The 13811-nt window shown below is 31.9% G+C and overlaps 1 protein-coding gene across 1 annotated transcript in view; it reads right to left on the minus strand.

Annotated features, from left to right (window-relative positions):
- Positions 1 to 3449: 3449 nt before the first annotated feature.
- The window catches only part of LOC129235184 (GRIP and coiled-coil domain-containing protein 2-like), a 97397-nt gene continuing 87035 nt past the window's right edge, over positions 3450 to 13811 (minus strand). Inside the window, exons 17-22 of the mRNA XM_054868879.1 lie at positions 11805 to 11843; positions 11533 to 11611; positions 9600 to 9688; positions 8039 to 8182; positions 7062 to 7170; positions 3450 to 4284 (exon numbers count right to left, since the gene is read on the minus strand). Of these exons, the coding sequence (XP_054724854.1) occupies positions 4214 to 4284; positions 7062 to 7170; positions 8039 to 8182; positions 9600 to 9688; positions 11533 to 11611; positions 11805 to 11843 (531 nt within the window). The 3' untranslated portion in view covers positions 3450 to 4213. The remainder of the gene's footprint in view (positions 4285 to 7061; positions 7171 to 8038; positions 8183 to 9599; positions 9689 to 11532; positions 11612 to 11804; positions 11844 to 13811) is intronic.

Here is a 13811-nt window from a genome sequence, read left to right on the forward strand (position 1 = left end):
TCAACATTGCTAACAGGGGGGGGGGGGGCACTGTTCGTTCGGTAAAAATCACTATATTGAGCTAAACTAAAAGTCAGAATCTGTTGCTGGTAATTTTTGTTTTTATTTGTATTGAAAAAAAAAGAAAACAAATAGAACTTCATACATACAAAAATATTTATTTGAATATAGTGACAGTACATACAGCACCAACTGCATCATTCTATAACAGAATAATCTTAACAATTTCAATAAATTATATTGACAATAAAAGTTACAAGGCACTTATAACATTTCTAAAAAATTACATTAAAAATCATTACTATACACTAATCTCCTTTTGAACTAGTGTTTTGCCGAAGAAAATATGGTTTGGTAAAAATTTTAAATTTTACAGAAATGCTGTGCGATTCTAGACGGGAGAGAGGTTCCCTGCTATTCGATTAAAAAACAGACACTACAGAAATATATAATGTAATGTGTGCAAATAGAGAGAACAATGATTGCAATTTAAGCCCAACTGGTGAAAAAATACTAGTACTTGTAGCTGTTTCAAAGCCTTTATCAGTGCAGGAGCACTCAACACACAATATCAATTACTTATGGCTTCACTGTAGCCTTAAGCGCTATCAGCAGGATTTCCTAAATGATTCACGCTTCATACGAGTTTCTTATTACTTATATTTATATTTTACCACAAAGATTTTCAGATCACTTTTCATATAATGTAATATTTATGGTTTGAAAATTAAAAATCAGAGAATTAAAAGAAACTTTAAAAAGAAATAACTAAAATCTATTTTTATATGAAGCTAGGGGCACCCTGAATGTAAATTTTGGGAAAGGGGAAAATTCTCAATTTGCCAAATGAAATACCGAATTTCATGAATGATAATTGACAAAATATAAAGAACAGACAAGATATCACAGACACACACTACCACTTGCATCTAAAGCAAATAGAGGCAGGGTATTCAAAAAAAAAAAAAAAAAAGCTGCAATCATGCAATACTCTCACCAACTTTGCCGAACTGTTGCACAAAATTTTCTGAATAAGGAATTTTTTGGGAGGTTGCAGTGACCTCCCACTGCTCCCCCTCCTTAGTTGAAGTACTGTATACAAGTCAATTATTTGACCTGGAGGGGAGGGAGACTCATTTATTCATTTCTAAAAATAAACCATTTAAAATATCTTGAATATTCTGAGCAATAAATAACACATAATGAAAACGTGACACATTACATTAGACAAGTATAAAATACCGGAACAATAAATAATTCATGGAATGTTTGGAACATAATAACATCTGTAATTGCTAACATAAATTTGTATCATAGCTAACAAATGTATTTAAAGTAATTTCATGAGAAAAATAATGCCAAATAATGACTAATATGTTTTCAAAAGAATAGTATCTCCGTCAATTATGCTCCAGTGGTTTGGTCTTTAAAGTCTTAATATTTGATTAATTGGGTAATGAAACCAGAGATTAATTTATAAGGGTGGTTCAACTCCTATACCTCTTTTGTTTCTAAAAGGACTTTGAACAAAATTTCGACTATTTACATACAAATAGAAGTTCAGAAGAATATAGGAATCTTGCCCCTTGTTTCTTGAAAATAAGCCCTGGTTGCAATCAGAAGTACCAAAATAAGTTAGATTTTACAGAACAATATATTAGCCTTAAATGCCTCACTTGTTGATGAGAGCAATATTCCTCAGGAAACATAGGTGTCCTCATTCTACACCTGTTTATTGATAAGCTTAAGTGCAAATTTATGTTAAGGATGCAATGCAAATAGTTTAACTGTCAGAAGGGTACAGCAATATCAACTACAAAAAACTATATTTAGATTATAAATTTCATAAAATGTAATAGCATTTTAGACTTTTGTGTAGAAGGAAAAAAACACACGATTCAAAAGAATAAGAACTGCATCACATAACATTGAAACATTTCCAAGTCGTGAAGAGTGAATGAAAGATCAAGTGCAGCCCTTATGAGATTTATGTCAGAATGCATGGTAGTACACAAACAGAAGGTGCAAACAAGTTGAGATATGACTTGCACCTAAACAAGAGAAGGTTCTCTTGTTTAGGTGCTTCACCTAAGCTTTTCTCCCAAGTCAATGCACATTGAGTTTACGCATTACAGTCAATTATCAGGCTGAAATATGAAGAAAATCTCTTACATGATATCAAATGGTTACAACATTACACACAGATGGTTGTAATGTCAAAAATAGACAAAACTCATCAGTTGGCCTCTTTACCTTACCTCCACCATCTCCCTGCATTTTAGCCCAAAGCCTTAGGACTGCCATATTGAATGGCAGAGAAGGAGGAGGGCTCATTTTTATGTCCACGCCAGGGATGGAGCTCAGGTTGTCTCGGTGAAAAACAGCTGCCCTAACCACTACACTCGGTTGGCTTTCACATATGAAAGGTCAGGAAGTAATCTTGTTAAGCAAGTGCAAAGTTTGTCAGTAAGGAATAGGTTCATGTTCTTATTTTAATCTTCCATATAAACTAAACTAAATGGCACAACAGCTCGGTGGGGCCAAGGCCTACTGTGCCCATCTCAGTTTTCTTGACCGAGAGCTCTGGGGTGCAAGGCAGAAGCTCTTGTTAGCCTAAGAAGAGCAGTTGATGTTATTCAACTGACGTTAACCGACATTCAAATGACGTTAGGTGGTCAGTTGAATGCGGAACCCCCAGTGTTTAGTTCCTATAAGCACATTTATTACTCATTTTATCAACCAACTGAGGGATGGAGGACATAGGTAAGACTTTTCATTTTTGCTGGCGGTAGGGTGGAGGGACACTATTGATAGTCTTGGCTTCTAATGTCTGAGACAAAACCCCAGCGCTTAGTTTTAGATCCTAACTCCAAAAATCTGCATTCATTTTTCCCATGTGGTGCTTTTGCCCAATGTATTCCTGAATGTTGACTTTTTCGGAATTGGACATCCTATTCTTAGTTTTAGTATTAAAATTTTTGGTCTTTCGACCATAGGATGAAGTTTCCACTGCTGAAAAGTACTGGCTTCATCTCTGTCATTTATCTGTGTTGTAACCTTGTCTGTTTCTTGTTCTATTGATGTTTATATTTACCTGGCTTATTTGTTTGGCTGCTTTGCACATCTTAGGGGCTTCTGGTTTATGGTACTCTAATTTTTTCCTATTTAATACGTTTTTAACATATATATATATATATATGTTAAATATATATATATATATATATATATATATATATATATATATATATATATGGGTGAAAATGACTAGATTAAAATAAAAACATTTCTCACATAAAGTATGAGAAAGTAACATAAATAGTGAGAAATTAGTGCAATGAAGTAAGATTGAAGTGTTAGAAAAATTAAGCAAAGAAAATCACACAGAAGCATTTATTTTCATTAACATGATTAGAAAACAGAAAAATAAAATTTAGCATTAATAGGAAGATTCTAACTAAATATTTATACTACCATTAAATAGTATTTAGCAAGCATACCAATATCAATATTTATCTGAAGTAATTGAAAAAATAAAACAATGTTTAAAACATGGAAAACTAGCGCCTAGAAGCAAAAGGGATGTAAGTGCCAAAACTAAATATTTGGGCGTAGCTAAATATAAACAATAAGAGAAACTCTCATCTGTTTTGGGGAAAAAGATTGTTGATTGTAGCCCTGGAAAGTGATGCTGTGCAGCATGATTTAGAAAGTTTTTAGTAAAAGCCTATCCACAGTTTAAACTTTAAATTTTTTTACTCCAAACTTTAAGAAGTACGTTTACACCCCTTTGTTTCTCACTGTGTCATACGCCATTAAATCCCCAACAGATTTTGTAAAACTGCAATTACTTGAAAACTACAGTAAAAATCTCAAATTTTGTCCAATAATTTAGTTTTGAAATAAAGGTAACTGTATTTAATCTTGCATAAAACTAACTAGGACCAGCCTAGCTGGGCTCAGAGCATGTTAATAGTCGATTTTTCTGTATTTAGGTTTACAAATATGAGCATGAGAAAAGTTGTGACAGATATGTTAATGAGTGAAACATTAAATTCATTTCTATGACTAACAGATACTGCAAAATATAAAAATCAATATATTTTAAAGACATAAAGATAGAATATTTTAAATATAAACTTTGAGATAAACTGAAGTTCCAACACTATTTTCATGAGCCTGCTTTAAATACAAGGTTGCTGCTTCTGCAAATTCTTTATGCAAGACCTGACCACCGATGAAGATAGCTCCCCCATCCAGAACTGGCCGACTCAGCTGGATCAACATCTATGCATTAAACAAGAAACATTTAAAAAATATAACTTTATTAAAAATTTACTTGTTGATATTTCTACTCTTAAGGATACACTCATTTTTTTAACAAAGTTACCTCTTGTTAAATCATAGCAAGTATAAGTGAACAGAATCAAAGTTTTTTTCACCTCATTTCATTGGCTGTAATATTTATATTTTTTACTAGAATTTCTAGCTTATATGTGATCAATGTGGCATATTTGTGATCAAATTGTAATTGCCATTTTGGCTCAGCAGAGTGAAAGAATAATACTATTCTTAGTGCAATTATGAGACAAAATTTAACACGGAACATTGGAAAAACTCCAAATATTTCAGCAAATTTTAGTTAAGAAATTTTCTCACCAGTAAAGGAAATTGCTCAGTTAAAGATAGAAAGTTTGAAATCTTTCTCAACAGGATCACCTGTGATTGAGGCAGTGAGAAGTTAAGGGACGTTAGTGTCACAACTAAAAATTTTGAGATTATTAGAGCAAAAGTTAAGAAAGCCTCTTCTCTGTTGTGGAGTAAGATATATACTAGTAGCTCTGATAGATGCTGCTATACAGCAAGATTTAGAACAAAATTTCTTTGAAAGCCTACTTAGGCTCTGAACTTAAAGCATGTTTTACTTAAAACTTTAAAGTCCACTTACATCCCTTTGCTTCTCACTGCCTCAATTGTATGACTAAAGATGAATTATTCAGACTTAAGTCAGCCAATTCTATTAACAGTATTTCATGCAGCACCACAGAAGCTGTTAATCATATTCTGCAATGTATTAGCCCTAGAGAAGTCGCGTTTCCTTTTGTTACGCTAGTGCTCGTGCTTTGGTCTTTTCCCCGCCGTAGTGATCCGTGAGACGAAAGCAGAAGAAAGGAAGTGCCGGGGAGAACTGACACCTGACTAGGATGGCGCGCTATTGGTCTAAATAACCAACATTAATTTCCAAAAGCTATGCAACATTGAAATACCGAAGAAAATTCTCAGAACTAAGTGTGTGGGGTGGGGAGAGTCTGACCTTCAGCTACACAGATGGGCCCCATTATTAGAATAAGGGGTGGTGGGATAGAGCGAAATATCTGACAACGGGCGGGGAATCGACTGAAGCGTGACTTCTCTAGGGTTAAAACCAGGTTTAACAGAGAAAAACTTTTGGATTCCAAAAACAAAGCTAAATTTAAAGACAACTTTATCATGCAGGGCATTATTCTTCTGACTGGAGTTGTTTAGGTGATGTGGGGTTTCTTTTTTTTGATGGTCTGTCATTTTTAGGTGTTTCAGCTTGCTTTGTTGTTTTCGTTTCATTTTCATACTTGGTTGTGTATTGCTTTGTCCTTGGCATGCTCTTTGCTTTCAATGACAGAGTTACACAGCCCTCATTATGCACTTTATTTGATAGTTCTGGTCTAGACTATTTTGCAAGAAAATATGCTTTCTAAGGTTTCTTCTTTTCATGGATGCGGAGGCAAGGCCTAGAGAATTCGCAGTCTGCTCTCACCTAAGAAGTCTTAAGACTTGTGATCAAAACTAATAAAAAATTTTCTTCTTTGCTAAATTAAGTACTGAAAAAAGAAATCATCAAAAAGTAAAGTTTTATCTAACTTTTTATACTAACATGTTTCTAAAATGTTGCATCCATACTATTAAAATCTGTTTGTGCCCGTCTGTCTGTCCATCTGAAGATTTATCTTCTCGAGAATCACTGCGAATCCAGAGTCGAAGGAGATACCGATCAATTCGAAAATTTCCAAAGAAAACAATAAAACCAATTTTGTAACTGTAAGATTTTAATTAGCAGAGATATTAATTAAAATGTAAATTAACATTACGTTATTCAGGAATTTTTATTTCTTTCCTGTTGCCATTTTGCATATGGGTGAGCAATTAAGTTCTAATAATTGTTTCAAAAGGGAAGTTTTTGGCTGCAGTCCAAATCTTTAAAAAATGTTCGCATCTAGAATTTTATTTTAAATTAGTTTAATTTACATTTTATTCTGATATATAAATCCTAAAACTACCCTTTAAAGCAATTTTTTCGTTTAGAAATTTTTTGTAAATTAGCTTTGTTTGGTTTATTCTAAGCAATGATTTTTATTTTTTTCTGTTGCCTTTTTACTTTTGTGTTAATAAATAACTCTTTTCAGCATATGAAAGTTATTTCTTTAGTTATGTTTATTTATTGTAGTGTAAGTTTATCATTACCAGCCTCATACTTTGGTTAATTTTAAACTGTGCGACTAATTATGTTTTTTTTTTTTTGAACTTTTCCCCTTCACATGGGTGAGTTTTCAAATTATAATAACTCTCTTTTTCCATCCTGTTTAGAAAAAAGAACACGTTAAATTGTGATTGTTTTGGATTTCTTTAAAGGAAACAGAGTTGAACAAAAAAAAATTTGCTTTTTAATGATTTTTAACAAAAGCTTAAGTGGAATTTGATGACTTGGTATTAAATTAATGCTTAATGGTATTTGTTAAGTCTTGATGCTTTAGTTTCACGTAATCAATCTTTCCTCGTTTGAAACTGATGTCAGAGTACTACAAAAACATCTCTTTCATTTTTTAGGTAGCCCGTGCAACGCCCGGCATGCAGCTAGTCAAAAATTAAAATTTGACAAGCAAATTTTAAGAAACCAATGATTGCTTTTTTCTTTTTCTTCATATACAATGTTAACAAATTATCACTTTTCATAACATTGACACATTGAATAATACATAGAAGTCTTTTAAGACACATGTTAGAAACATTATTATTTTAAAATACTTTACCTCCAGCAATTTCTTTCAACTGTTGTTGCTCATTTGGACTAAGTTTTAACATTGTAGTCAAAACAGGTATTAGCATTGCCTTTTCACTGCAAGGTTGTAAAGTGGAAAACTAAAATAATAATAATAAAAAATATTGATAAATAAATTTAAAAAAAAATTCAACAACAGAAAATAGTAATAAATAAATTAAAATAAATTAATGATAATAATAATAACAAAAAGGGCAGGCTTCAAAATTGCATTAACCCTTTAAAATCTTATTAATTTTCAAGAAAATGATCATAAGAAAATTTTACATACAAAGGTGTTTGCACAGTATACATATTCATTTTTGATGTTTGAAAAATTTTAAATTTACATATTTAGGTAAAGCAAACATTAAGCGTTATTATTATTGGACGTTTGTTTTCCAGTAAGCAAGGCAAATTAAAAAATACATTTTAAACATTAAAACAATTTTATTGAATGTACACATAATTAATAATGTATATTTACTTTCTTTTACTGATTCAACCAAATAACATGGATCAAAAATACAGATCTTGTCATAATTTTAGTCTTGAATTACTGAAGTTAAAAATTTTTTCCCTGTTTGAACTGGCGAAATAATTTTTGTTCTAATGATTAATTTATGAGGAGATTTGCAATGTATGTTCATGCAATCGGAGCTGTAATACTAAGAGGAGAGAGAACTTAGGGGTCTCTTTTTTACACAAGTGAATATGGCAAAATAAGAGCTCTTTTCACATTTACACTCAACTTTTGTTTGCTATACATTTTTTGAGTCCTTAATCTGTTGCACTAGGGATGGCAAAAGAAGCAGTCTTTTCCTATTAAAAAAGCTGTTTTATTATGCAAAGTGCTTTCCAAACTCGCTCAAAAATTGGACCATTAGCCTAACAGCTGAAGAATGAGGAGTTCTATTTCCTTTTAGTATTATAGTTCAATGGTTTATGTAAATATCTAAAAAACTTTACCTTAATGAAAACATTCTTCAAATACTCTAAATTCTCTGCATGTTGTTCTCTTTCTTTGTTTCTCTCCAATCTCCTTACTTCTTCCTTAAGAACTCTTATTTGTTCACCAAATCGAAGGTTGGCACTTTCGCTATCATTCAAGAGCTAAAAAAAAAAATACAATAAAATCAAACTAAAATATAGACAAAAGAAAAATTGGGATGCTTTTAAAATTTACAAAAATAATTTCAAAGAGAATAAATACAAAAGTAACAGCCAGAATTTGGGTTCATGTAGGCTGGTTCAAGTCAATTTATTAAATCTGAATGCAGATCGAGAGTCCTCTTACAACTACATCAAACTGAAAGTATCTGGCAGAGTATTCCTATTTCAAATCTCTATGTCACTGAAGAAGTAATTTTTCCTGGTTTTGAAAACAGTTTGATATTTGGAGAGCTTAAAATAGGAGAAAGCTTTAAACAAGGTCCTGCTTTTATGTATACATAAGATAATATACGATTAAAGAGAAAACGCAGTCATCATGAATAAAACAAAATATTTATTAACAAGAGAATTATTACAAAGTTAAATGGAGAGGAAGAATTTATACAGAAAAATTGACACCTGTCAAACTTCTGTCATTTTTGCACACCAGAATTTGGCAGTTGCATTCTCACTCTTTCACAGCATGTGACTCACAAGGAAACTGGTGTACCCATCAGCTGTGTAGAGATTCTTTATAATAATTTGTATTTGCTTGTCTTTTGCCAATAAACAATTTTTGAATCTGTACACAGTTTCATGTCGGGATTAGTTTGCTTTTTTTAAAGGGATTTATTGCTAATCATGAACAACTGCAAAATCTTGAAAACAGTTCAAGTTCCCAGGTGTCTGAAAAGTTTTATTTTGATGCATGGGCGCTCATATAGGGGGGCAAGGGAGGGCTCGAGCCCCCCCCCCTCCTTTGAAAATAGAACTTTCTTGCTTTTAGTACGTTTTTCTCTGCAAAAACGTAAAAACATTTCTTCTCCAGCCATTAATGAATAAATAATTAAAAATGTCAAATTTTAATGACTCTAATCTGTCCTGAAATCGGTTTCTATGGAGAAAATATCCAGCTAAACCACGAGGAAAATATTTGAGCCCCCCCTTACAATTTTGCATATGAGCGCCCTTGTTTCAATGGGATATTGTTTATTCTTTATTTATTTTAAACTTCTGCCTGAGAAAAAGATGTGAAGCACAAAGCTTCTTTAGGACACTATTCAAAATCTAAGTGATGCACTTCAAATGGCTATAGTGATTTATTATCATAAATAATGCACAAACTAATGTGTTAACTTCTTGGACATTTAAAACAGGTATCTCAGAACCAAATTTAACAAAATCAAGTTTAGGAGGACTCCATTTTTCTGTTGAAGGTCTTTTTTTTTTTTTGACACTATAAGAACCAAGCTATGCACAAATAAATAAACAACTACTGCAAGCCTCATGATCATGATGTGAAAAAAATAAATAAATAAATAAAAAATAAATAAATAAAAATAAACACTGACTTTTAAAAAAGACATTCAAACATTACCTCACTGAGATGATCTATTTTCTTATTAGCAGCATTTAAATCAGTAAGCAATTTTTCAGAATCATGTGTAGATGCAAGACTTGCAGGGGCTGAACGGGAGAAAAAGTCATCTTAAAACTTTTAATTATCAGCTGAACAAATTAAAGTATTTAATCTTTTAAAATAAGAGTGCTTCAATCAATATTTTTTCATGTTCAGTATCAAAACACTAATTTGAATAACATAAGCTGTAAGATAATTTAACTTCCCTACACACCTATGTTTAATTTGTTACTTTTCTTCTTATAACACTGTAAACATATACACAAAGCAGAATTATTATATCAATTAGTAGAAATGTTTCAGTAAAAAGGTTAATATATTTTTATTTGATGTGTGTAGAGATGAGCATGGGCAGAAAGAAACCCAAAAATTTTGGAAAAGTTTTTTTCTCTGTAGGGGTTTATTTCCACTCCAGAAAAATTGAAAATTTTTTCACACCACACTCTGGATGTCACATCACTTTTTCAAAGTCCCGAAATTATGCCGCATTATTTTAACATTAAGTGGCTCCAGATTTTATGAGTTTTTTTGGTGCAACTCTGGTTACAACGACACTTAGAAATGCGCAGACTAGATCAAATATTTCTTTGCAACTGAAACATTTTCAGCAAAATAATGAAAACACCTGGAAATGTTTATTGTAGGAACTTCAGACTCTGACAAGAGATTTGACCAGACATGACACCTCAAGAATGGCGGTGGCGAGTAGATAAGTTCTGAAAGGTACAAGTTTCAGATTTTGACAAGATGAGGGACAATAGAAGGGACTTTAAAGCAGGTGGATTGTAATACTGGAAGAGGGAAACAGCAGAAGAGAAAGATCATAGCTAACTGAAGCTGTAGGTGGTCACTAGAAGCTTCTCCCATGAGAGAAAAAGAGATAAGAGTTCCTCATTAGATTGAAAAGGGACACACAACTCTAAAGTGGATAAAAGAATTTGAAAGGGTTTTTTCACCTTCAAAAGGTGAGGCTTAGCCGTCAAAATCTAATCAAATTGCAAAGAAAAGTGAAGAGTCTTGAATTAGTTTCTTTCTTGCTGATAGTTTCGTGGAAAGGGGGGAGTGTTAAAAATGTTATTCAAAAGTTTAGCGACACTTATTGGAAAGTATTTTAGAATTGGGGGAAAAAAAGAGTGAAAGTTTTTTTTAAAAATAGTTTTGGTTATAATTACCAATAATTCAAATTTGCATTAGTTTAATCTAATTAAAAACATAGATAATGCTATTAATTTCTTCATTAAATCAAATTTTGTTGTTAACTAATGTTTAATTATGAATTTTTAAACTATTCTGGATATGACGTCGCTCCGGCTATGACAACACTTTGTTGACAGTCCCAAAGGTGACGAGGTTCGACTGTATTTAGAAATTTATAATATTAGCTTTCTGATGCTTTTATTAAAGAAATAAAAATAAAAACACCTTTAAATATTTTTTAAATGTTCAGTATTCTCTCTGAAAACACTAACTTTAATAATGGAAGCTGTAATAAAATTAAAGTTCATTGTGCAATGTATTTTATGCTACTTTTTTCTCATAAAACAGGAAAAGTATAAACAGGACAGAATTATATCAACATCAATTAGTGGAAATATTTTGATTTAGCAATTTATAAAAATCACACCCTCAAAATTAATTGCCCATTGGTGATTGGATTAATTTAGATAATTTTGGGCATTTCAAACCACAAAAATTATTTAAATCTAAAATTTTCGAAATCTAAGACTTTTTTTAATAGTAAAAGTTTGAAGCTTATTTCTAAGAAGAAAAAATGAAATAAATAATTACAAAAAATGGATTTTAAAAATTACAATTGAAAAAATTAAGTTGTATGCCTATATATTAAAATTTATCAAATTATAAAAATATACTCCTGAAAATCTATGCTTACTTCCAGGTTCAAGTTGTGACTGTAGCAATTTATCAAATGGCAAGAAACCAGAAGTTGGAATGGTAGCAAGTGATAATTGCTAAAAAACAAAATTTAGTATGTTATAAAATCATTTTTCTTTGAAACACAATCTTTCAAAACTTATAAATGGTGATATTCATCTTGTGTATGAGTGATAAAATATATATAGTGATAAAATATATCTAATTGTAACACAATATTTAAATAGCTAGGCACAAGTTGTAAAAAATCATTAAATTTAAATAACTTACTCGAACAGGGGTGGTTATTTCGTCAGTGCTTTCTGAGCCCTAGAAAGAAAAGTTAAAAGCAATTGAATAGAGCTTTACTAATTAAACAATCACAATAATTGAGAAGACTGAGAGATCTACACAAAAATATACTACAGTGTCAAATTACGCTCGCTTAGGATGAAAGTACAGAAAAATTATAGAGTTTTACCATTTAAGTCTTTTATTTAAACAAAGTAACAAAACAAATCTCTCAAAATGAGAAAAAATTCGAGATATCAAGTTTTTGAGTTATCAAGGTTTTGAAAAGATTACACTAGTAACTCTCACAATTACTCACACGGTACTTATATTTATGTATGTGAGGGTGTTGTGAAGGTTTATAACAACACCCTAATTTTGTATAAGAATTTGACTCCATTATTTTATAAAAATCGACAAAACTTTATTTACATCACATATACTTCAAGAAGTCGTCATTTTTATTTTCTCAAGACCAAATTCGTGGAACACGATCTCGTGCGTCTTTTTCACTTTCTTTAATTACGTGTTGCCATTCGGCAGTTTGTGTTAAATAGAAATAAAATAATTAAATTTAAGAATTAAAAGACATTAAAAATATGGATGAAAATATAATACTAGAGAATTATCATTACGTGGTAATAATTTTGACTGAGAAGGGCACTTCAGTACCCCCTTCCCAGTAATGATGATAATAAATGCGTTGCCGAAAGTCACGCATTAACCACGAATGACATGTCCATAATTCTTTGGGAAGTGAACTGTTCGTCCATATTTTGTCCTATATGAAGTTTCTTCATCTTTTTTACGCATTTCTTCTTCTGGTTGGTTAACATTGTCCTTGTCAGCAGACAGAAATGCTGGTTTTAGCCTGTCTACAGACACAGTGACATTTTTGCCTTTTATCATTAGTTTGAACACTTTCGCGCCGCGCTTGATGACTGCATAAGGTCCGTTGTATGGCGGCTGAAGACTTTTCCGCACCCCATCATTTCTGATAAAAACATGGGTGCAAGTTTTTAAGTCTTGTGATACGAAAGGCTTAATATTAGAATGTGATTTTGTCGGTAACGGAGCAAAATCGTGAAATGTATCTCTTAGCTTCTGTATCATAGTTTCAGGGCTTTTTATAACCGAATGTTCATGGAAAAAATCTCCTGGAAGTCGAAGTGAAGTTCCATAAACAAGTTCGGCTGGTGAAACATTCAGATCCGTTTTAATTGCTGCACGGAATCCTAGGAGTATGGTGGGAAGAACTTCGGTCCATTTTTCATTTCGTCGAGCTTTTAAAGCACATTTTAATGGTCGATGCCAGTTCTCAATAAGACCATTTGATTGAGGATGGTATGGTGAAGTTCTTATCTTTTCGGCACCAATGAATCGAGTTAATTGTCGAAATAGCTCAGACTCAAATTGACGACCTTGATCTGATGTAATTTTTTCTGGACAACCAAATCTTGAAATCCATTCAGACATCAACGTCTTAGCGACAGTTGGTGCTGTCATATCACAAATAGGATATGCTTCTGGCCATCGCGTTGCCCTATCAATTACCGTTAAGCAGTAATTCTTTCCTTCAGATTCTGGAAGTGGTCCTATTAGATCAATGTGTATATGGGCAAACCTAGATGTGTTAATATCAAATTTTCCTTCTTCAGTTTTAGTGTGCCTGAAAACCTTTGATCTTTGGCAGTTTAAACACTCTTTAACCCATACTTTGATATCCGTAGCCATTGAAGGTCAAACAAATCTCTGCTTAATAAGCTTAGTCGAACCTTTTATACCTGGGTGTGTTAAATTATGTAGGTTTAAAAAAACTTGTTTACGAAAACTTTTTATTAGAAAAGGTCGTGCTTCTCCTGTAGAAATATCACAAAATATTTCAGTTTTTGAATCAGGCATAGTAAGTAATTTTAATACTACATTAGATTCCTTATTTTCTAAAGCAGATTTAAGTTCTAAGTCAGATTTTTGTTCAACACCTAACTTAGCGTAATCTAGCGAAGT

Source organism: Uloborus diversus, chromosome 2 (genome assembly GCF_026930045.1).
Source record: "Uloborus diversus isolate 005 chromosome 2, Udiv.v.3.1, whole genome shotgun sequence".
Taxonomy (NCBI): domain Eukaryota; kingdom Metazoa; phylum Arthropoda; class Arachnida; order Araneae; family Uloboridae; genus Uloborus; species Uloborus diversus.